At 46.0% G+C, this 22,908-nt stretch overlaps 1 protein-coding gene across 1 annotated transcript; it reads right to left on the reverse strand.

The window, feature by feature from the left end:
• Positions 1–219: 219 nt before the first annotated feature.
• Positions 220–17,157, reverse strand: CCDC78 (coiled-coil domain containing 78). Its single transcript, XM_038763889.1, has 13 exons — positions 16,948–17,157; positions 16,781–16,867; positions 16,577–16,693; positions 11,788–11,817; positions 11,376–11,464; positions 9,234–9,312; positions 7,611–7,736; positions 5,211–5,404; positions 4,986–5,130; positions 2,711–2,754; positions 1,817–1,883; positions 549–649; positions 220–413 (listed from the first exon to the last, which is right to left on the reverse strand). Exons 1-13 carry the CDS (start codon positions 17,104–17,106, stop codon positions 320–322), a joined length of 1,332 nt encoding a protein of 443 aa, XP_038619817.1. The 5' UTR covers positions 17,107–17,157; the 3' UTR covers positions 220–319.
• Positions 17,158–22,908: the final 5,751 nt, after the last annotated feature.

The following is a 22,908-nucleotide window of genomic DNA, read 5'->3' on the forward strand; positions in this document are numbered from 1 at the left end:
GCCATCGTTATTATTATATAGGTATATATAAACAAAGTCTCCCGCGCTCTCTCTATATACCTGATTCTCTCTCTATATATATATATAAAGGCTTGGCACTATATATAGACTACACCTTGTAACCTCCCCAGTGCTTGGCACATAGTAAGCGCTTAATAAATGCCATCATCATCATCATCATCACAGGTTGCTGGCCCTGTGTGAAGCAGGGATGGGGGAGAGACCAGCTTAACGCCGTGGACGGATTTGGGCTGGCGCTGGCGGGTCCGTCCCGAGGGCAGCGCCAGGTTTGGCTGGTGGCGGACGTCGACGGTTGGGGCTACTGTCTGGGCCCGCTGGGCTCTGGGCCTTCGTGCCCACTCGCCGGGCCCGGGGGCAGCCGCTCCCTCAACCGCACGATCTCCTGCTGGTACCTGGGTGGCGTCCAAAGCGGGCACGTGGCGGTGGAGGGGGTCTCCTGGACAGCCTGGACGGCCCCGCTTCTCCCCACTCCCGCAGGCCCGCGCCGAGGCCCGGTGCCCGCCACCTCCGGGAGCCGGGGGGCTCACCTGGCCAGGTGTCGCTCCACGTAGTCCTGCAGCTGTGCTAAGCGCTCCTCGGCGAGCAGGGCCCGGCTGAGCAGCTGGCTCCGCTCCCGCTCCAGCTGTGCCTGCCAAAAATAAATGAATGAATGAATGAATGAATAATAAATAATGAATGAATAAATAAAAATAAATAATGAATGAATGAATAATGAATAAGCAAATAATTGAATATATAAATGAATGATGAATAAATAAATAAATGAATGATGAATAAATAAATAAATAATGAATAAATAAATGAATAAAAATAAATAAATAGTGAATAAATGACGAAATAAATAATGAATAAATAAATAATGAATAAATGAATAAATAAATGATGATTGAATGAATAAATGATGAATAAATAAATAAATAATGAATGAATAATGAATAATAAATAAATAATGAACGAATGAATGATGAATAAATAACAAATCAATAAATAGATAATGAATAAATAAATGAATGATGAATCAATCAATAAACAATGAATCAATCAATCAATAAATAATGAACAAAAATAAATAAAACAATGAATAAATAATGAATAATAAATAAATAATAAATGAATGATGAATGAATGAATAATGAATAAATAATTAGCAATGAATAAGTAAATGAATGAATAATGAACAAATAGGTAATGAATAAATAAATAAATAATGACTGAATAAATAAAAAATGAGTAAATAAAAAATGAATAAATAAATAGATAATGAATAAATAAATGAATAATGAATAAATAAATAATGAGCAAATAAATAAAAAATGAATAAAAAAATAGATAATGAATAAATAAATGAATAATGAATAAATAAATAATGAGTAAATAAATAAAAAATGAATAAATAAATAGATAATGAATAAATAAATGAATAATGAATAAATAAATAATGGCAATAAATAAAAATGAATAAATAAATAAATAATAAATAAATAAATGAATAATAAATAAAAATGAATGAATAAATCAATAATAAATAAATAATGAATGAATGAATAAATGAATAATGAATAAATAAATAAAAACGAACGTATAAATTAATAATAAATGAATAAATAATGAATGGATGAATAAATAAATAATGAATAAATAAATAAATAAATGATAAATGAATAAATAATGAATGAATAAATAAATAAATAAATAATGAATGAATGAATGAATGAATGAATAAGTAAATAAACAAATAAATAAGACTGAATGAATTACTCAGGTGCCAATCGGGCCCACATGGGCCCCAGGTTACCTGGGTGTTGCGGGTGAAGTCGCGTAGCTGCTGTTGGAGCTTAGTCCACTGCGCCTCGTCCAGGGGGCTGGGAGGGACGGAGGGAGGGAGGTCAGCGGTGACGGGGGCCACGGGGGCCCGCATCTCTGCCCACTCCCCTCGTCCTCACTGGGCCCATTAGCCCCAACATGGAGGGACCCCGAGGCCCGGCCTTTCGCTTTCCAGATTCATTCATTCCTTCAATCATATTGATTGAGCGCTTACTGTGTGCAGAGCGCTGGACTAAGCGCTTGGGAAGTCCAAGTTGGCAACATAGAGAGACGGTCATTCATTCATTCACTCAATCGTATTGATTGAGCGCTTACTGTGTGCACAGCGCTGGACTAAGCGCTTGGGAAGTCCAAGTTGGCAACATCTAGAGAGACATTCATTCATTCAACCGTATTTATTGAGCGCTTACTGTGTGCACAGCACTGGACTAAGCGCTTGGGAAGTCCAAGTTGGCAACATCTAGAGACGGTCCCTACCCGACGGTGAGCTCACAGTCTAGAAGACGACCGGGGAGAAGCAGCGGGGGCCTGGGCTGTGTGTGACTTTGTGACTTTGGGCGAGTCACTTCACTTCTCTGGGCCTCAGTTCCCTCCTCTGTAAAATGGGGATGAAGACTGGGAGCCCCCGCGGGGGGCAACCGGATCACCTTGTAACCTCCCCAGTGCTTTTAGACTGTGAGCCCACTGTTGGGTAGGGACTGTCTCTATATGTTGCCAACTTGGACTTCCCAAGCGCTTAGTACAGTGCTCTGCACACAGTAAGCGCTCAATAAATACGATTGATTGATTGATTATTAGAATATGGGCGCGTCCCGGGCTCCCCGGTTCCCCCGAAGCCCGACCTCGGGGGTGACGGGGGTCTCACCTCGGCAGGGCCGGTGCAGGGTCGTGGCCGCCGTCGGGCTTTTCCTGGGGAGCAAGGAGAGTCGGAGGGCGGGCAAATTCATGGAGTTTTCCATATTTCTATTGATTTTATTTTGTTAATATGTTTGATTTTGTTCACTGTCTCCCCCTTCTAGACTGTGAGCCCGCTGTTGGGTCGGGACCGTCTCAGCTTGGACTTCCCAAGCGCTTAGTCCAGTGCTCTGCACACAGTAAGCGCTCGATAAATACGACTGATTGAATGAATGAGTGAATGAGTTGAGTAAGCGTTCAGTAAATATGATGAATGACCGAATGACCTCCTTCCCCTCCCCACAGCACCTGTATATATGTATATATGTTTGTACATATTTATTACTCTATTTATTTATTTATTTATTTTACTTGTACATATCTATTCTATTTATTTTCTTTTGTTGGTATGTTTGGTTTCGTTCCCTGTCTCCCCCTTTTAGACAGGGAGCCCACTGTTGGGTAGGGACTGTCTCTAGATGTTGCCAATTTGTACTTCCCAAGCGCTTAGTACAGTGCTCTGCACATAGTAAGCGCTCAATAAATACGATTGATGATGACTGAATGAATGAAAGAAGCGCTCAATCAGTACGATGGAGGAATGCCCTCCCTCCACACATCCGCTCGCTCTCTTCCTCCCTTCAAAGCCCTACTGAGAGCTCACCTCCTCCAGGAGGCCTTCCCACACTGAGCCCCATTTTTCCTCTCCTCCTCCCCATCCCCCGGCCCTACCTCCTTCCCCTCCCCACAGCACCTGGATATATGTTTGTACAGATTTATTACTCTATTTTACTTGCACGTATTTACTATTCTACTCATTTTGTTCATGGTGTGCGTCTGGCTTTATTTCTATTTAGAGAAGCAGCGTGGCTCAGTGGAAAGAGCCCGGGCTTTGGAGTCAGAGGTCGTGGGTTCAGATCCCGGCTCCGCCAATTGTCGGCTGTGGGACTTTGGGCGAGTCACTTCACTTCTCTGGGCCTCGGTTCCCTCATCTGGAAAATGGGGATTAAGACTGTGAGCCCTCCTTGTAATCTCCCCTGTGCTTAGAACAGTGCTTGGCACATAGTAAGCGCTTAATAAATGCCATTATTATTATTATTATTATTATTATTATTATTATTATTATTATTATTATTTGTTCTGATGACCTGACACCTGTCCACATCAATCAATCGTATTTATTGAGCGCTTACTGTGTGCAGAGCACTGGACTAAGCGCTTGGGAAGTCCAAGTTGGCAACATAGAGAGACGGTCCCTACCCAACAGCGGGCTCACAGTCTAGAAGGGGGAGACAGAGAACAAAACCAAACTTATTAACAAAATGAAATAAATAAAATAGAAGCGAAGCGACTTGCTCAAAGTCACCCAGCTGACAAGTGCCAGCGGGGGAGACAGACAACAAAACATATTAACAAAATAAAATACATAGAATAGATGTGTACAATCAATCAATCGTATTTAATTGAGCGCTTACTGTGTGCCGAGCACCGTACTAAGCGCTTGGGAAGTACAAGTTGGCAAACATCTAGAGACGGCCCCTACCCGACAGTGGGCTCACAGTCTAGAAGGGGGAGACAGAGAACAAAACAAAACATTAACAAAATAAAATAAATAGAATAAATATGTACACATTCATTCAATCGTATTGATTGAGCGCTTACTGTGTGCAGAGCACTGTACTAAGCGCGTGGGAAGTTCAATTTGGCAATAGATTCATTCATTCATTAATTCATTCATTCAACCGTATTTATTGAGTGCTTACTGTGTGCAGAGCACTGTACTAAGCGCTTGGGAAGTCCAAGTTGGCAACATAGAGAGACGGTCCCTACTCAACAGTCTAGAAGGGGGAGACGGACAACAAAACCAAACATACTAACAAAATGAAATAGAATAGGAGCGAAGCGACCTGCTCAAGGTCACCCAGCTGGAGACAGACAACCAAACACATTAACAAAATAAAATACACAGAATAGATATGTACGAGTAAAATAAATAGAGCAATAAATACGTACAAACACATATACTTGTTTTGTTCCGCTGTCTGGCTCCCCCTCTTCTAGACTGTGAGCCCGCTGTCGGGTAGGGGCCGTCTCTAGATGTTGCCGACGTGGACTTTCCAAGCGCTTAGGACAGTGCTCTGCGCATAGTAGGCGCTCAATAAATATGATTGAATATTGAATATTGAATATTGAATAAATACGATTGAATGAATGAATGGATAGGCCCCGGCGTCGCCGGTCCGTACCTGTGTCCGCAGCTGGGCCCGCACCCGCGCCGCTCCGTCGTCCGGCGTCCGTCCGAGGTCCGGGGCCTTGGCGGGGAGGTGGGCTTCGGGGGGCCGCGGCTCCGGGGGAGACCCGCTCAGGGCCTGGATCTGCTCCTGCTGCAGGCTGACATGGACCCCCGATGGATGGACGATGGATGGGGGGCCCAGGAGCCCCGAGGAGAGGGGGCTGGGGGCCCGGCCTACCTGTAGGCCCTGAGTAGCCCATCGTGCCTTTGTTGGAGCCCCCGTAGGCGCCGGTCCAGGGTGCGAGCGGCCTCCGCCAGCTGCCGCTCACGGGCCCGGTAGGTGGCTCGGATGTCCCGCACCATGGCATCCGCCAAGGCCCGCCCGGGGGGCTCCTCCTTCCCGGCGTCCCCGCCGGGCCCCGCCATGAAAGCCTGCCAGCAGAGAAGAGGAGGCTATGACCAGCGTGGCGTGGAGGGTTGGCGTCCCCTCCCCATCATAATGATAGTTTCTAGACTGTCAGCCCGCTGTTGGGTAGGGACCGTCTCTATATGTTGCCAGCTTGGCCTTCCCAAGCGCTTAGTCCAGTGCTCTGCACACAGAAAGCGCTCAATAAATACGCTGGATTGATTGTTAAGCGCTTACTATGTGCCCTGTTCGACGCGCTGGGCCCCACGTGGGACAACTTGATCGCCCTGTGATCAAGAACAGTGCTTGGCACCTGGTAAGCGCTTAACAAATGCCATCCTTATTATTATTATTATTATTATTATTATTATTATTACAAGGTGATCCCGTGGTCCCTGTCAATAGTTTTACTGAGGGCGTACTCTGTGCAGAGCACTGTACTGTGCATTTAGGAGTATACAATAAAATTGGATTACATAATCCCCGTCCTCAAGGATTTTACAGTCTAGTGGTAGTCCGGTGTGGGTTTGGACCCTGCCCTGCCTGCCTCAAGGTCAGGATCCCCATCCCCATTTGACAGATGAGGTCACCGAAGCCCAGAGAATCAATCAATCAATCAATCGTATTTATTGAGCGCTTACTGTGTGCCGAGCACTGGACTAAGCGCTTGGGAAGTCCAAGTTGGCAACATCTAGAGACGGTCCCTACCCAACAGTGGGCTCACAGTCTAGAAGGGGGACTGAGAAGACACTTCATTCATTCATTCATTCGTAAGAACAAACAGAAATAAAGCTAGACGCACACCAATAACAAAATAAGTAGAATAGTAAATACGTACAAGTAAATTAGAGTGATAAATCCGTACAAAGATATCTGTACAATAAATACGATTGATTGATTAACTGATGTGGACAGGTGTCAGGTCGTCAGAACAAACAGAAATAAAGCTAGACGCACAACATTAACAAAATAAGTAGAAGAGTAAATACGTACAAGTAAAATAGAGTGATAAATCCGTACAAAGATACCTGCACAATAAATACGATTGATTGTTGATTGACTGATGTGGAGAGGTGTCAGGTCGTCAGAGCGAATAGAAATAAAGCTAGACGCACAACATTAACAAAATAAGTAGAAGAATAAATATGTACAAGTAAAATGGAGTGATAAATCCGTACAAAGATATCTGTACAATAAATACGATTGATTGACTGATGTGGGCAGGTGTCAGGTCGTCAGAACGAATAGAAATAAAGCTAGACGCAAACCATTAACAAAAGAAGTAGAATAGTAAATATGTACAAGTAAAATGGAGTGATAAATCCATACAAAGATATCTGTACAATAAATACGATTGACTGACTGATGTGGAAAGGTGTCAGGTCGTCAGCAAAAACAGATATAAAGCTAGACGCACACCATTAACAAAATACGTAGAATAGTAAATATGTGCAAGTAAAACAGAGTAATAAATCCGTACAAAGATATCTGTACAATAAATACGACTGACTGTTGATTGACTGATGTGGAAAGGTGTCAGGTCGTCAGAACGAATAGAAATAAAGCTAGACGCACACCATTAACAAAAGAAGTAGAATAGTAAATATGTACAAGTAAAATGGAGTGATAAATCCGTACAAAGATATCTGTACAATAAATATGATTGATTGACTGATGTGGAGAGGTGTCAGGTCATCAGAACAAACAGAAATAAAGCTAGACGCACACCATTAACAAGATAAGTAGAATAGTAAATATGTACAAGTAAAATAGAGTAATAAATCCGTACAGAGATATCTGTACAATAAATACGATTGATTGACTGATGTGGACGGGTGTCAGGTCATCAGAACGAATAGAAATAAAGCTAGACGCACACCATTACCAAAAGAAGTAGAATAGTAAATATGTACAAGTAAAATGGAGTAATAAATCCGTACAGAGATATCTGTACAATAAATACGATTGATTGACTGATGTGGACAGAAATAAAGCTAGCCGCACACCATTACCAAAATAAGTAGAATAGTCAATATGTACAAGTAAAATGGAGTAATAAATCCGTACGAATCAATCAATCGTATTTATCTGTACAATATACAAATATATCTGTACAATAAATACGACTGATTGATTGATTGATTGATTGATTGACTCGTCTCTCCCTCCCGGGAGCGGGCCGGGGGTAAGAAGTGGGGCGGTGGGGTCCGCGGGCTGGGGGCAATCCCTCACCGCCAGGCTCTGGAGGTGGTGATGGAGTCGCCCTCGATACTCGTCGTTCAGGGTCTTGAGCTGCAGCTGCAGACGTGAGTTCTCCTCCTGCGCCTCTTTGAGCTGCCCCTGGGCGGTGAGCAGCCCCTGGTGAGGCAATCAATCAATCAATCAATCAATCAATCGTATTTATTGAGCGCTTACGGGGTGCAGAGCACTGTATTAAGCGCTTGGGAAGTCCAAGTTGGCACCATAGAGAGACGGCCCCTACCCAACAGTGGGCTCACGGTCTAGAAGGCAACTGGGCGTGAGGGCTGGAGAGGGTCTCCCACACCCCCAGCCCCGCAAGGAGGGTGGAAAGAGGAGTGAAGGATTGATTACTCTATTTATTTTACTTGGACATATTGTGTTAATAATAATAATAATATTTATTTTACTTGGACATATTTACTACTCCACTTTGTTAATAATAATAATAATAATATTATTAATATTATATTTTAGACTGTGAGCCCACTATTGGGTAGGGACTGTCTCTAGATGTTGCCAACTTGTACTTCCCAAGCACTTAGGACAGTGCTCTGCACACAGTAAGCGCTCAATAAATACGACTGATGATGATGATCAATCTGTCTACATGTTTCGTTGTCTGTCTCCCCCTTCTAGACTGTGAGCTCGCCGTTGGGTAGGGACTGTCTCTATGTTGCCGACTTGGACTTCTCAAGCGCTTAGTGCAGTGCTCTGCACACAGTAAGCGCTCAATAAATACGATTGATTAATTGATTGACCGTCTATATGTTGCCAACTTGGACTTCCCAAGCGCTTAGTGCAGTGCTCTGCACATAGTAAGCTCTCAATAAATACAACTGATTGACTGATTGACCGCCTATATGTTGCCGACTTATACTTCCCCAGCGCTTAGTGCAGTGCTCTGCACACAGTGAGCGCTCAATAAACACGATTGATTGATTGACCGTCTCTCTACATGTTGCCGACTTGTACTTCCCAAACGCTTAGTGCGGTGCTCTGCACACAGTGAGCACTCAATAAATACCATTGATTGATTGACCGTCTCTCCATATGTTTCCGACTTGTACTTCCCAAGCGCTCTGCACACAGTAAGCGCTCAATAAATATGATTGATTGATTGATTGATTCAAGGCAGGGATCCCAGTGGATTGAGGCCCTGAGCCCCCACCACCGACGCCCGACGGGTCAAGGAGAAGGGTGCCAGACCCCCGGGGCCTTCCCTCTTCCTCTGCCTGGGGCAGACCAGAATGACAGATACAGCTCCCCGGGGTCGACCAGCATCGGCCAGACGGCCGTGGAAGTGGCTGAGTCAATCAATCAATCAATCAATCAATCGTATTGATTGAGCGCTTAACTGTGTGCAGAGCACTGGACTCGGAGAGGGGGGGAGGAATGGCCGGCGAGCGGGGCGCTGGGCCTGTGACTGAGCCCTCAGGGGTTGTGGGACGGTGTCCGTGGGGGCTCCGGTTAGACTGGGCACTGCCCAGTACACTGGGGCAGTGTGATGGATGCCTCCGGGAGCTCAGTACGGGCACACGCTGGAGCTGGGCATCAACCATCTCCTTGGGTCCGACGACTGGGCGTCGGGGCTGGGCACGGGGGTTGCCCTCTCACCGCCGACTGCTCCGCCAGCTGTTGCCGGGCACTGTCGGCCACGCTCCGCGCCTCTCTCAGCTCCCGCTCCCTCTGAGCCCTGCCGACCCAGATAATCATCATCATCATCATCATCAATCGTATTTATTGAGCTCTTACTATGTGCAGAGCACTGTACTAAGCGCTTGGGAAGTACAAATTGGCAACACATAGAGACAGTCCCTACCCAACGGTGGGCTCACAGTCTAAAAGGGGGAGACAGGGAACAAAACCAAACATACCAACAAAATAAAAGAAATAGGATAGATATGTACAAGTAAAATAAATAAATAGAGTAATAAATATGTACAACCATATATACAATAATCATAATGATGGTGTTTATTAAGCTCTTGCTACGTGCAAAGCACTGTACTAAGCGCTGGGGAGGTTGCAAGGTGATGGGGTTGTCCCTTGCGGGGAGGCTCGCAGTCTTCATCCCCATTTTGAGTCACATGGCTGACAGTTGGCGGAGCCGCGATTTGAACCCATGACAGCAGCAGCGTGGCGCAGTGGAAAAGAGCCCCGGCTTTGGAGTCAGAGGTCATGGGTTAGCGCTTAGAACAGTGCTTTGCACATAGTAAGCGCTTAATAAATGCCATTATTATTATTATTATTATTATGGGTTCAAATCCCCGCTCTGCCACTTGTCAGCTGTGTGACTTTGGGCGAGTCGCCTCACTTCTCTGGGCCTCAGTTCCCTCCTCTGGAAAATGGGGATGAAGACCGTGAGCCCCCCGGGGGACAACCTCATCACCTTGGAACCTCCTCAGCGCTTAGAAGAGTGCTTTGCACGTAGTAAGCGCTTAATAAATGCCATTATTTTTATTATTATTATTATGGGTTCAAATCCCGGCTCTGCCACTTGTCAGCTGTGTGACTTTGGGCGAGTCGCCTCACTTCTCTGGGCCTCAGTTCCCTCCTCTGGAAAATGGGGATGAAGACTGTGAGCCCCCCAGGGGACAACCTGATCACCTTGGAACCTCCTCAGCGCTTAGAACGGCGCTTTGCACATAGTAAGCGCTTAATAAATGCCATTATCATTCTTCTTATTATTATTATTATTATTATGGGTTCAAATCCCCGCACTGCTACTTGTCAGCTGTGTGACTTTGGGCGAGTCGCCTCACTTCTCTGGGCCTCAGTTCCCTCCTCTGGAAAATGGGGATGAAGACCGTGAGCCCCCCGGGGGACAACCTGATCACCTTGGAACCTCCTCAGCGCTTAGAAGAGCGCTTTGCACATAGTAAGCGCTTAATAAATGCCATTATCATTATTATTATTATTATGGGTTCAAATCCCCGCTCTGCCACTTGTCAGCTGTGTGACTTTGGGCGAGTCGCCTCACTTCTCTGGGCCTCAGTTCCCTCCTCTGGAAAATGGGGATGAAGACCGTGAGCCCCCCGGGGGACAACCTGATCACCTTGGAACCTCCTCAGCGCTTAGAAGAGTGCTTTGCACATAGTAAGCGCTTAATAAATGCCATCATTATTATTACTATTATTATTATGACCTCGGACTCCAAAGCCCGGGCTCTTTCCCACTGCGCCGCGCTACTTCTCACGATGCCCAGGTGGGAGGGCACAGCTGGGCTCACTTTATGGCGGTGCAGGGGGTGAAGCCGGTGGGCATCGAGCCCCCCAGGGTCACTCCCACCGTCCCACCCCCCCCCTCAGCCGGCCCCATCTGCGTGGCACCTCTGCCCCGCAGGGCCTAAAATTCAGGAAAAAGGCATCGTCATCATCATCAATCGTATTTATCGAGCGCTTACCATGTGCAGAGCACTGGACTGAGCGCTTGGGAAGTCCAAATTGGCAACATCGAGAGACAGTCCCGACCCAACAGTGGGCTCACAGTCTAAAAGAATCACAGAGGAGGTGGCAGGCGGCGAGTCCAACCTTTTGACCTCTTTGGTGCTCGTGACCTGGGCACCCTTCCCTTGTGGTGGGGCGAGTAGCAGGTTGGCACGGCCCAGGTTACCAGCTGGGCACGCATCGGGTGGGAGGAGAACAACGGGGCCGGGATCGTGGCCGGCCTTAGGCCGGCACGTGGCTGGACGGACGCCGGCCCCCTGGGAGAAGAGAAAGGGTGGTCTCCCGCCTCCTCCCTCTTCCCCAAACTCACGCCGTCTCCTCCGGCTTCCTCCGCTGGGCACCGGGCAGGCCTCGCATCTTCTCCATCTCTGCCCAGAGGAGCTCCCGGCCACGCAGCAGCTGGGGGGATCGGGGAGGGGGTCGCGGTCCCCCAAAGCGGTTCGCCTCCGTTGGCCAGCGGGTCTGGCCTCCCACGGCTTTCCAGATGTCTTTCCGACTTGCCACCCGTGCCCTCGAGCTTCCTTTCCTCCATCCCCTCGACCAGAATACCCTCCCCGCTGCCCTTCTCCAAACAGGGCCCTCTCCCTCCACGCGGCCTCCCCGTGTCTGCCCGTCCGCTGCCCGCTCTGGTGCCCTGTGGACGAGGAGGGACACTGAGGCAGGGGACCTGGTGTGGGAGGGGTGTCAGTTGAATGGGCAAGGGCGGGGTGGAAAACACTCACACTCTTCTCTTGCTTCTGTGCTTCTCCTGGCTGGTTGCGAGAGGAGAGGAAAGGAAGGAAGAAACCGGGTGAACCGGGCAGCCTGGCAAAGCTAAGCCCCCACCTCACCCTGATTATTATTATATACATATATATAATTGTACATTATTACACGATTTTATTTGTACATATTTATTCGATTTATTTTATTTTGGTAATTTGTTAATGCGCTTTGCTTTGTTCTGGCTTCTGTGCTTCTCCCGGCAGGTTGCGAGAGGAGAGGAGAGGAGGGAAGAAACCGGGTGAACCGGGCAGCCTGGCAAAGCTAAGCCCCCACCTCACCCTTATTATTATTATATACATATGTATAATTGTACATTATTACTCTATTTTATTTGTGCATATTTATTCTATTTATTTTATTTTGGTAACTTGTTAATGCGTTTTGTTTTGTTCTGGCTTCTGTGCTTCTCCCGGCTGGTTGCGGGAGGAGAGGAGAGGAGGGAAGAAACCGGGTGAACCGGGCAGCCTGGCAAAGCTAAGCCCCCACCTCACCCTGATTATTATTATATACATATATATAATTGTACATGATTACTCTATTTTATTTGTACATATTTACTCTATTTCTTTTATTTTGTTAATCCGTTTTGTTTCGTTCTCCGTCTCCCCCTTCTAGACTGTGAGCCCGCTGTTGGGTAGGGACCGTTTATTTCTCTATTTATTTGATTTGTACATATTTATTCGATTTATTTTATTTTGTTAATTTGTTAATACGTTTTGTTTTGTTCTGGCTTCTGTGCTTCTCCCGGCTGGTTGCGAGAGGAGAGGAGAGGAGGGAAGAAACCGGGTGAACCGGGCGGCCTGGCAAAGCTAAGCCCCCACCTCTCCCTTATTATTATTATATACATATGTATAATTGTACATTATTACTCTATTTTATTTGTACATATTTATTCGATTTATTTTATTTTGTTCATTTGTTAATGCGTTTTGTTTTGTTCTGGCTTCTGTGCTTCTCCTGGCTGGTTGCGAGAGGAGAGGAGAGGAGGGAAAAAACCGGGTGAACCGGGCAGCCTGGCAAAGCTAAGCCCCCACCTCACCCTTATTATTATTATATACATATATATAATTGTACATTATTACTCTATGTTATTTGTACATATTTATTCTATTTATTTTATTTTGTTCATTTGTTAATACGTTTTGTTTTGTTCTGGCTTCTGTGCTTCTCCTGGCTGGTTGCGAGAGGAGAGGAGAGAAGAAACCGGGTGAACTGGGCAGCCTGGCAAAGCTAAGCCCCCACCTCACCCTTATTATTATTATATTAATATATATATACATATAATTATGCAGTATTACTCTATTTTATTTGTACATATTTCTTCTATTTATTTTATTTTGTTAATACGTTTTGTTTCATTCTCCATCTCCCCCTTCTAGACTGTGAGCCCACTGTTGGGTAGGGACCGTTTATTTCTCTATTTATTTGATTTGTACATATTTATTCGATTTATTTTATTTTGTTAATTTGTTAATACATTTTGTTTTGTTCTGGCTTCTGTGCTTCTCCCGGCTGGTTGCGAGAGGAGAGGAGAGGAGGGAAGAAACCGGGTGAACCGGGCGGCCTGGCAAAGCTAAGCCCCCACCTCACCCTTATTATTATTATATTATTATATACACACATATAATTATGCAGTATTACTCTATTTTATTTGTACATATTTATTCTATTTATTTTATTTTGTTAATACGTTTTGTTTCGTTCTCCATCTCCCCCTTCTAGACTGTGAGCCCACTGTTGGGTAGGGACCGTTTATTTCTCTATTTAATTGATTTGTACATATTTATTCGATTTATTTTATTTTGGTAATTTGTTAATGCGCTTTGCTTTGTTCTGGCTTCTGTGCTTCTCCTGGCAGGTTGCGAGAGGAGAGGAGAGGAGGGAAGAAACCGGGTGAACCGGGCGGCCTGGCAAAGCTAAGCCCCCACCTCACCCTGATTATTATTATATACATATATGTAATTGTACATTATTACTCGATTTTATTTGTACATATTTATTCTATTTATTTTATTTTGTTAGTTTGTTAATGCGTTTTGTTTTGTTCTTGCTTCTGTGCTTCTCCTGGCTGGTTGTGAGAGGAGAGAAGAGGAGGGAAAAAACCGGGTGAACCGGGCAGCCTGGCAAAGCTAAGCCCTCACCTCACCCTTATTATTATTATATACATATATATATATAATTGTACATTATTACTCTATTTTATTTGTACATATTTATTCTATTTCTTTTATTTTGTTAATCCGTTTTGTTTCGTTCTCCGTCTCCCCTTTCTAGACTGTGAGCCCGCTGTTGGGTAGGGACCGTTTATTTCTCTATTTATTTGATTTGTACATATTTATTCGATTTATTTTATTTTGGTAATTTGTTAATACGTTTTGTTTTGTTCTGGCTTCTGTGCTTCTCCTGGCTGGTTGCGAGAGGAGAGGAGAGGAGGGAAGAAACCGGGTGAACCGGGCAGCCTGGCAAAGCTAAGCCCCCACCTCACCCTTATTATTATTATGTACATATATATAATTGTACATTATTACTCGATTTTATTTGTACATATTTATTCTATTTATTTTATTTTGTTAATTTGTTAATGCGTTTTGTTTTGTTCTGGCTTCTGTGCTTCTCCTGGCTGGTTGCGAGAGGAGAGGAGAGGAGGGAAGAAACCGGGTGAACCGGGCGGCCTGGCAAAGCTAAGCCCCCACCTCACCCTGATTATTATTATATACATATATATAATTGTACATTATTACTCTATTTTACTTGTACATATTTATTCTATTTATTTTATTTTGTTAATACGTTTTGTTTCATTCTCCGTCTCCCCCTTCTAGACTGTGAGCCCGCTGTTGGGTAGGGACCGTTTATTTCTCTATTTATTTGATTTGTACATATTTATTCTATTTATTTTATTTTGTTCATTTGTTAATACGTTTTGTTTTGTTGTCTGTCTCCCCCTTCTAGACTGTGAGCCCGCTGTTGGGTAGGGACCGTCTCGCTAGGTTGCCAACTTGGACTTCCCAAGCACTTAGTACAGTGCTCAGCACACAGTAAGCGCTCGATAAATACGACTGAATGAATTATACATTATTACTCTATTTATTTGATTTGTACATATTTACTCTCTTTATTTTATTTTGTTAATTTGTTAATACGTTTTGTTTCGTTCTCTGTCTCCCCCTTCTAGACTCTGAGCCCGCTGTTGGGTAGGGACCGTCTCTCTTTGTTGCCAACTTGGACTTCCCAAGCGCTTAGTACAGTGCTCAGCACACGGTAAGCGCTCAATAAATATGATTGAATGAATTATACATTATTACTCTATTTATTTATTTTATTTGTATATATTCATTCTATTTATTTTATTAATTTTTTAATATGTTTGGTTTTGTTCTCTGTCTCCCCCTTCTAGACTGTGAGCCTGCTGTTGGGTAGGGACCGTCTATGTTGCCAACTTGTACCTTAGTAGAGTGCTCGGCACACAGTAAGCGTTCAATAAATACGATTGAATGAATTATACATTATTACTCTATTTATTTATTTTATTAGTACATATTTATTCTATTAATTTTATTTTGGTAATTTGTTAATTTGTTTTGTTGTCTGTCTCCCCCTTCTAGACTGTGAGCCCACTGTTGGGTAGGGACTGTCTCTCTATGTTGCCAACTTGGACTTCCCAAGTATTTAGTACAGTGCTTTGCACACAGTAAGCGCTCAATAAATACGATTGAATGAATTATACATTATTACTCTATTTATTTATTTGATTTGTACATATTTATTCTATTTATTTTATTTTGGTAATTTGTTAATATGTTTTGTTTCATTCTCTGTCTCCCCCTTTTAGACTGTGAGCCCACTGTTGGGTAAGGACCGTCTCTAGATGTTGCCAACTTGGACTTCCCAAGCGCTTAGTACAGTGCTCGGCATACAGTAAGCACTCAATAAATACGATTGAATGAATTATACATTATTACTCTATTTTATTTGTACATATTTATTGTATTTATTTTATTATGTTAACTTGTTAATATGTTTTGTTTTGTTCTCTGTCTCCCCCTTCTAGACTGTGAGCCCGCTGTCGGGTAGGGACCGTCTCTCTATGTTGCCGACTTGTACTTCCCAAGCGCTTAGTCCAGTGCTCTGCACACAGTAAGCGCTCAATAAATATGATTGAACGAATTGATAGGGCCTACCAAGCGTGGATTTCTTCGGAAGCAGCGGAATTGGAGTCAGAGGTCAGGGGTTCAAATCCCGGCTCCACCAATTTATTCATTCATTCAATCATATTCATTGAGCACTTACTGTGTGCCGAGCACTGGACTAAGCGCTTGGGAGGTCCAAGTTGACAAGGTAGAGAGACGGTCCCTACCCGACAGCGGGCTCACAGTCTAGAAGGGGGAATTGTCAGCTGTGTGACTTTGGGCAAGTCACTTCACTTCTCTGCGCCTCAGCTGGAAAATGGGGATGAAGACTGTGAACCCCCTCCTAGACTGTGAGCCCGCTGTTGGGTAGGGACCGCCTATGTCGCCAACTTGGACTTCCCAAGCGCTTAGTCCAGTGCTCTGCACGCAGTAAGCGCTCAATAAATACGACTGAATGAATGAATGAACCCCCTGTGGGACAACCTGATCACCTTGCAACCTTTCCAGAAGGGTGCTTTACACATAGTAAGCGCTTAATAAATGCCAGTATTATTATTATTATTTCTGGTGGAAGCAGGGTGCGGGTTGGCGGCAGGCTGAGCGGGGCCGCCCTCACCTGCTCGGGCTCCGGGGCCCGGTGGTGTTCCTCCTCCGGGCGGCCGTGCGGACGGGTCGGCTCCGCAGCCCGGAGCCGCTGCCGGGCGGCCCGCTCCCGCGTCTCCAGTGCCAGGATCTGCCCGGGGAGAGTCGGTGAGGACGGTCTCCCGTCTTTCTCTGCTTCGGGTCACCCCAGGGTGACAACCTTGGGGCCCACACCCACCTGGCACTTGAGCTCAAAGGTCTCGGCCTCGTGTCGTTCCCTCACGCGGTTGGTCTCCAGCTGGAGGTTGATCAGGTCTCTGGACACCTGGGGGTGAAGGGTCCCGGGCTCTGTGTGGGACACCCCCTCCGTGGGGACCCCGGGGCAATGGGGGGGACGCCCCTCACCTTCAGCTGCCGCTCCTCGTCGGGCCCCCGCGGGCCTGCTGGTCCCGTCTCCAAGGCCCGTCCCGGGCCGGGGTCCGCCGGCCGGGCCTGGGGGCGGCCCCCAGGTCGGCCACGTCTGATCCCCACCTCCTCCCCACATGGGACCACATGGGACCACATGGGACCACACGTGCATGGGGCGTGAACTGAAACCTCCTCTCCGACCCCCCGAAGCAGCGTGGTCTGGGATGCTGCAGGACCTGGGTTCTAATCACGGCAGCCTTGGATAAGTCAGCGTGGCTCAATGGAAAGAGCCCGGGCTTTGGAGTCGGAGGTCATGGGTTCGAATCCCGGCTCCGCCACCTGTCTGCTGTGTGACCTTGGGCAAGTCACACAACTTCTCTGAGCCTCAGTTCCCTCATCTGTAAATGGGGATTAAGACTGTGAGCCCCACGTGGGACAACTTGATCACCTTGTATCCCCCCCCAGCACTTAGAATAGTGCTCTGCACATAGTAAGCGCTTAACAAATGCCATCATTATTATTATTATTATTATTATTCATCGCTCTGGGCCTCAGTTTCCTCACTTGTAAAGCGGGGATCCGCTGCCAGTTCTTCCTCCCCTTTAGGCTGTGGAAGGGGGACCGTGTCCGGCCTGATTTATCTTAGTCATCAATCAGTCGTATTTATTGAGCGCGATCTTAGTCATCAATCAATCAATCAATCGTGTTTATTGAGCGCTTACTGCGTGCAGAGCACTGGACTAGTAATCAGCGCTTAGTACAGTGCTCGGCACACAGTAGGCGCTTAGCCAATGCGGCTGTTTATTACTGTGACGGAGCCGGGCCGCGGCTCCGGGGAGCTCTCGGGCAACTAAGCTTCCCCCGTCTCAGCTAGTTGTGGGCAAGGGAACGTATCTGCCACCTCTGTTATATTAATAATAATAATAATAATGATGGCATTTATTAAGCGCTTACTATAGGCAAAGCACTGTTCTAAGCGCTAGGGAGGTGACAAGGTGATCAGGTTGTCCCACGGGGGGCTCACAGTCTTCATCCCCATTTTACAGATGAGGGAACTGGGGCCCAGAGACGTGAAGTTTAGACCGTGAGCCCACTGTTGGGTAGGGACTGTCTCTATGTGATGCCAATTTGTACTTCCCAAGCGCTTAGTACAGTGCTCTGCACACAGTAAGCGCTCAATAAATACGATTGATGATGATGATGAAGTGACTTGCCCAAAGTCACACAGCTGACAATTGGCAACGTGGCTCCGTGGAAAAGAGCCCGGGCTTTGGAGTCAGAGGTCATGGGTTCAAATCCCAGCTCTGCCACTTGTCAGCTGTGGGACTTTGGGCAAGTCACTTCACTTCTCTGGGCTTCAGTTCCCTCATCTGGAAAATGGGGATGAAGACTGTGAGCCCCCCGGGGGACAACCTGATCACCTTGTAACCTCCCCAGCGCTTAGAACAGTGCTTTGCACATAGTAAGCACTTAATGCCATTATTATTATTATTTTATTTAATCAACTTATTAATTAAATAATCGATAATAAATTTATAAAATAATAAATCAATAGTTTATAAATTAATGATGAATTAATAACTTATGAATTAAGAATTAATTAATTTAATCTTATTTGATTAATTAACATTATTAGTATTATTATTAATTGGCAGAGCCAGAATTTGAACCCATGACCTCCGATTCCAAAGCCCGGGCTCTTTCCACTGAGCCACGCTGCTTCTCTTCTACTGTCCTCTCCCCGGCGCGTAGTTCAGTTCTCTGCACATAGTAAGCGCTCGGTACATACGACTGATCCAGGTGTGATCACAGGTGTAATAAGCACCCCCCTCCCAACAAAACACACACACACCTCTATTTTGCAAGTGAGGAAACTGAGGCACGAAAAGCAGCGTGGCTCAGTGGAAAGAGCTCGGGCTTTGGAGTCCGAGGTCCTGGGTCCAAGTCCCAGCTCCGCCACTTGTCAGCTGGGTGACTTTGGGCAAGTCACTTCACTTCTCTGGGCCTCAGTTCCCTCATCTGGAAAATGGGGATGAAGACTGGGAGCCCCCCGGGGGACAACCTGATCACCTTGTAACCTCCCCAGAGCTCACCTCCTCCCTTCAAGGCCCTACTGAGAGCTCACCTCCTCCGGGAGGCCTTCCCACACTGAGCCCCTTCCTTCCTCTCCCCCTCTCTATCCTCCCCATCTTACCTCCTTCCCTTCCCCACTGCACCTGTATATATATTTGTACATATTTATTACTCTATTTATTTATATATTTATTTTACTTGTACATTATCTATTCTATTTATTTTATTTTGTTAGTAGGTTTGGTTTTGTTCTCTGTCTCCCCCTTTTAGACTGTGAGCCCGCTGCTGGGTAGGGACTGTCTCTATAGGTTGCCAACTTGTACTTCCCCAGCGCTTAGTCCAGTGCTCTGCGCACAGTAAGCGCTCAATAAATACGACTGATGATGATTTATTTTCCTTGTACCTATCTATTCTATTTATTTTATTTTGTTAGTATGTTTGGTTTTGTTCTCTGTCTCCCCCTTTTAGACTGTGAGCCCGCTGTTGGGTAGGGACCGTCTCTCTATATTGCCAACTTGGGCTTCCCAAGCGCTTAGTCCGGTGCTCTGCACATAGTAAGTGCTCAATAAATACGATTGATTGATTGATTGATTGATTGATTGATTAGTCCGGTGCTCTGCCCACAGTAAGCGCTCCATAAATACGATTGATTGATTGACTGATCCAGCTGTGATCACAGGTGTAATAAGCACCCTCGCCCAACACACACACACGCCTCTATTTTGCAAGTGAGGAAACTGAGGCGCGAAAAGCAGCGTGGCTCAGTGGACAGAGCCCGGGCCTTGGAGTCCGAGGTCCTGGGTTCAAGTCCCGGCTCCGCCGCTTGTCAGCTGGGTGACTTTGGGCAAGTCACTTAACAGTTGCCTCATCTGGAAAATGGGGATGAAGACTGTGGGCCCCCCGGGGGACAACCTGATCGCCTTGTCACCTCCCCAGCGCTTAGAACGGTGCTTGGCACATAGTAAGCGCTTAACAAATACCAACATTATTATTATTATGATTATTATTATGATTATTATGAAAGGTCACCAGGCCTAGAAGCGGCTCTGGCCCATACTCACGCGCCTGCGGCCCGGGTCCCCGGGCCGGGGTCGCCCAAGGGGCTCGCTCTGGCCCAGGGCCTCCATCTGCGGGGAAGGAGGCCTCACCCCTGATGCCGTTGCTACCAACTTGGGTTGCCCAGGGGCGGGGACACAGCTCCTGGGGGCACCGGGGAGTGTCTGGTTGCGTGTGTGAGGCCACGCGTGCCCATGTGTGAAGGGCGTGTGCTCTGCGGAGCGGATGGGCACACACGTGCCTGGTGTCAAGCGCTTGGTCCACCGCTCTGCGCACAGTAAGCGCTCAATAAATACGACTGATTGATTGATTGTCCCGGACTGTGCACGCAAGAAGCAGCAGCCTGGCATTTATTAAGCCCTTACTCTGTGCAAAGCGCTGTTCTAAGCGCTGGGGAGGTGACAAGGTGATCAGGTGGGCAAGTCACTTCACTTCTCTGGGCCTCAGTTCCCTCAACTGTGAAATGGGGATAAAGACTGGGAGCCCCCCGTGGGACCACCTGATCACCTTGTAACCTCCCCAGCGCTTAGAACAGTGCTTTGCACTTAGTAAGCGCTTAATAATTGTTATTATTATTATTATTATGAGGCTCACAGTCTTCATCCCCATTTTCCAGATGAGGCCCAGAGAAGTGACTTGCCGAAAGTCACACAGCTGACAAGTGGCAGCGTGGCTCGGTGGAAAAGAGCCCGGGCTTTGGAGTCGGAGGACGTGGGTTCTAATCCCGGCTCCGCCACTCGTCAGCTGTGTGACCCTGGGCAAGTCACTTCGCTTCTCTGGGCCTCAGTTCCCTCATCTGGAAAATGGGGATGAAGACTGTGAGCCCCCCGTGGGACAACCTGATCACCTTGTAACCTCCCCAGCACTTAGAACAGTGCTTTGCACCTAGTAAGCGCTTAATAAATGCTATTATTATTATTGTTATTATTATGAGGCTCACAGTCTTCATCCCCATTTTCCAGATGAGGCCCAGAGAAGTGACTTGCCCAAAGTCACACAGCTGACAAGTGGCAGCGTGGCTCGGTGGAAAAGAGCATGGGCTTTGGAGTCGGAGGTCATGGGTTCAAATCCCAGCTCTGCCACTCGTCAGCTGTGTGAGCCTGGGCAAGTCACTTCAACTTCTCTGGGCCTCAGTTCCCTCATCTGGAAAATGGGGATGAAGACTGGGAGCCCCGCGTGGGACAATCTGATCACCTTGTAACCTCCCCAGCGCTTAGAACAGTAAGTAAGTGCTTAATAAATGCTATCATTATTATTATTATTATTATTATGTCGCTTCATTTCTCTAGGCCTCATCTGGAAAATGGCGATTAAAACTGTGAGCCCCAAGTGGGACAATCTGATCACCTTGTAACCTCCCCAGTGCTTAGAACAGTAAGCACTTAATAAATGCCATTATTATTATTATTATTATTATTATCATTATTATGTCGCTTCATTTCTCTGGGCCTCATCTGGAAACTGGGGATTAAAACTGTGAGCCCCACGTGGGACAACCGGATTACCCTGTATCTCCCCCAGTGCTTGGCACATAGTAAGCGCTTAACAAATACTGCTTCCGTCTGCCACTTGTCTGCTGTGTGACCGTAATTATTCGCTACAGAGCAAGTTTTCACTTTGGTAAAGGTGGACAATGCAGTTAATTAACCGCATTCACTAAGCGCTCACAACATACACACAACAACATATAAACGACTGAACTAGAAAGTGGGAGAACACCGGACAACAACTGAACCTCCCCCATCTCCCTATAATAATAATAATGATGATGATGGCATTTATTAAGTGTTTACTATGTGCAAAGCACTGTTCTAAGCGCTGGGGAGGTTACGAGGCGATCAGGTTGTCCCACGGGGGGCTCACAGTCTTCATCCCCATTTTACAGAGAAGGTAACTGAGGCACAGAGAAGAGACTTGCCCTAGTTAGAATAAATGAAGAACCCATCACGAAATGGGGATAAAGTATGTTGCCAACTTGTACTTCCCAAGTGCTTAGTACAGTGCTCTGCACACAGTAAGCGCTCAATAAATACGATTGAATGAATGAATGAAAAGGACTAAGAAAACACTTCCGAAACCACTCAAACTCCACCATACCGACAGCAAAAACGGTGATGAAAACCCACATAATAATAATAATGATAGGATTTGTTAAGCACTCACTATGTGCAAAGCACTGTTCTAAGCGCTAGGGAGGTGACAAAGCGATCAGGTTGTCCCACGTGGGACTCACAGTCTTCATCCCCATTTTACAGAGGAGGTAACTGAGGCCCAAAGAAGTGAAGTGACTTGCCCAAGTTAGAATAAACGAAGAATCCATCGCGAAAAGGACTAAGAAAACACTTCCAAACCACTCAAACTCCACCAGACCGACAGCAAAAACGGTGATGAAAACCCACATCGCGAAATTTATTTATTTTTTTATTTTACTATTAATTTTACTTGTACATATCTATTCTATTTATTTTATTTTGTTAATATGTTTTGTTTTGTTCTCTGTCTCCCCCTTCTAGACTGTGAGCCCACTGTTGGGTAGGGACCGTCTCTATATGTTGCCAACTTGGACTTCCCAAGTGCTTAGTACAGTGCTCTGCACACAGTAGGCGCTCAATAAATACGATTGATGATGATGATGGTGAGGAAAACCCACATCACGAAAAGGACTAAGAAAACACTAAGGACTAAGAAAGCACTAAGAAAGAAAGGACAAGAAAGCACTCAAACTCCACCGTGCAGACAGCAAAAACGATGTTAAAAGTCCAAATCACGAAAAGGACTGAGAAAACACTTCCAAACCACTCAAACTCCACCAGACCGACAGCAAAAACG

The sequence above is a fragment of the Tachyglossus aculeatus genome, chromosome 21, assembly GCF_015852505.1.
Source record: "Tachyglossus aculeatus isolate mTacAcu1 chromosome 21, mTacAcu1.pri, whole genome shotgun sequence".
NCBI classification, from domain to species: Eukaryota; Metazoa; Chordata; class Mammalia; order Monotremata; family Tachyglossidae; genus Tachyglossus; species Tachyglossus aculeatus.

Bases quoted from the DNA above. Each gene is read 5' to 3' on its own strand.
- CCDC78 (XM_038763889.1), bottom strand. From the start codon at position 17,106: ATGTGGTCCCATGTGGTCCCATGTGGGGAGGAGGTGGGGATCAGACGT. The intron at 9,313-11,375 runs GTGAGTTTGGGG...CTGGGTCGGCAG, and splicing joins AGGAAGCCGGAGGAGACGGC to GGCTCAGAGGGAGCGGGAGC. The intron at 5,131-5,210 runs GTAGGCCGGGCC...GGTCCATGTCAG, and splicing joins GGGCTACTCAGGGCCTACAG to CCTGCAGCAGGAGCAGATCC.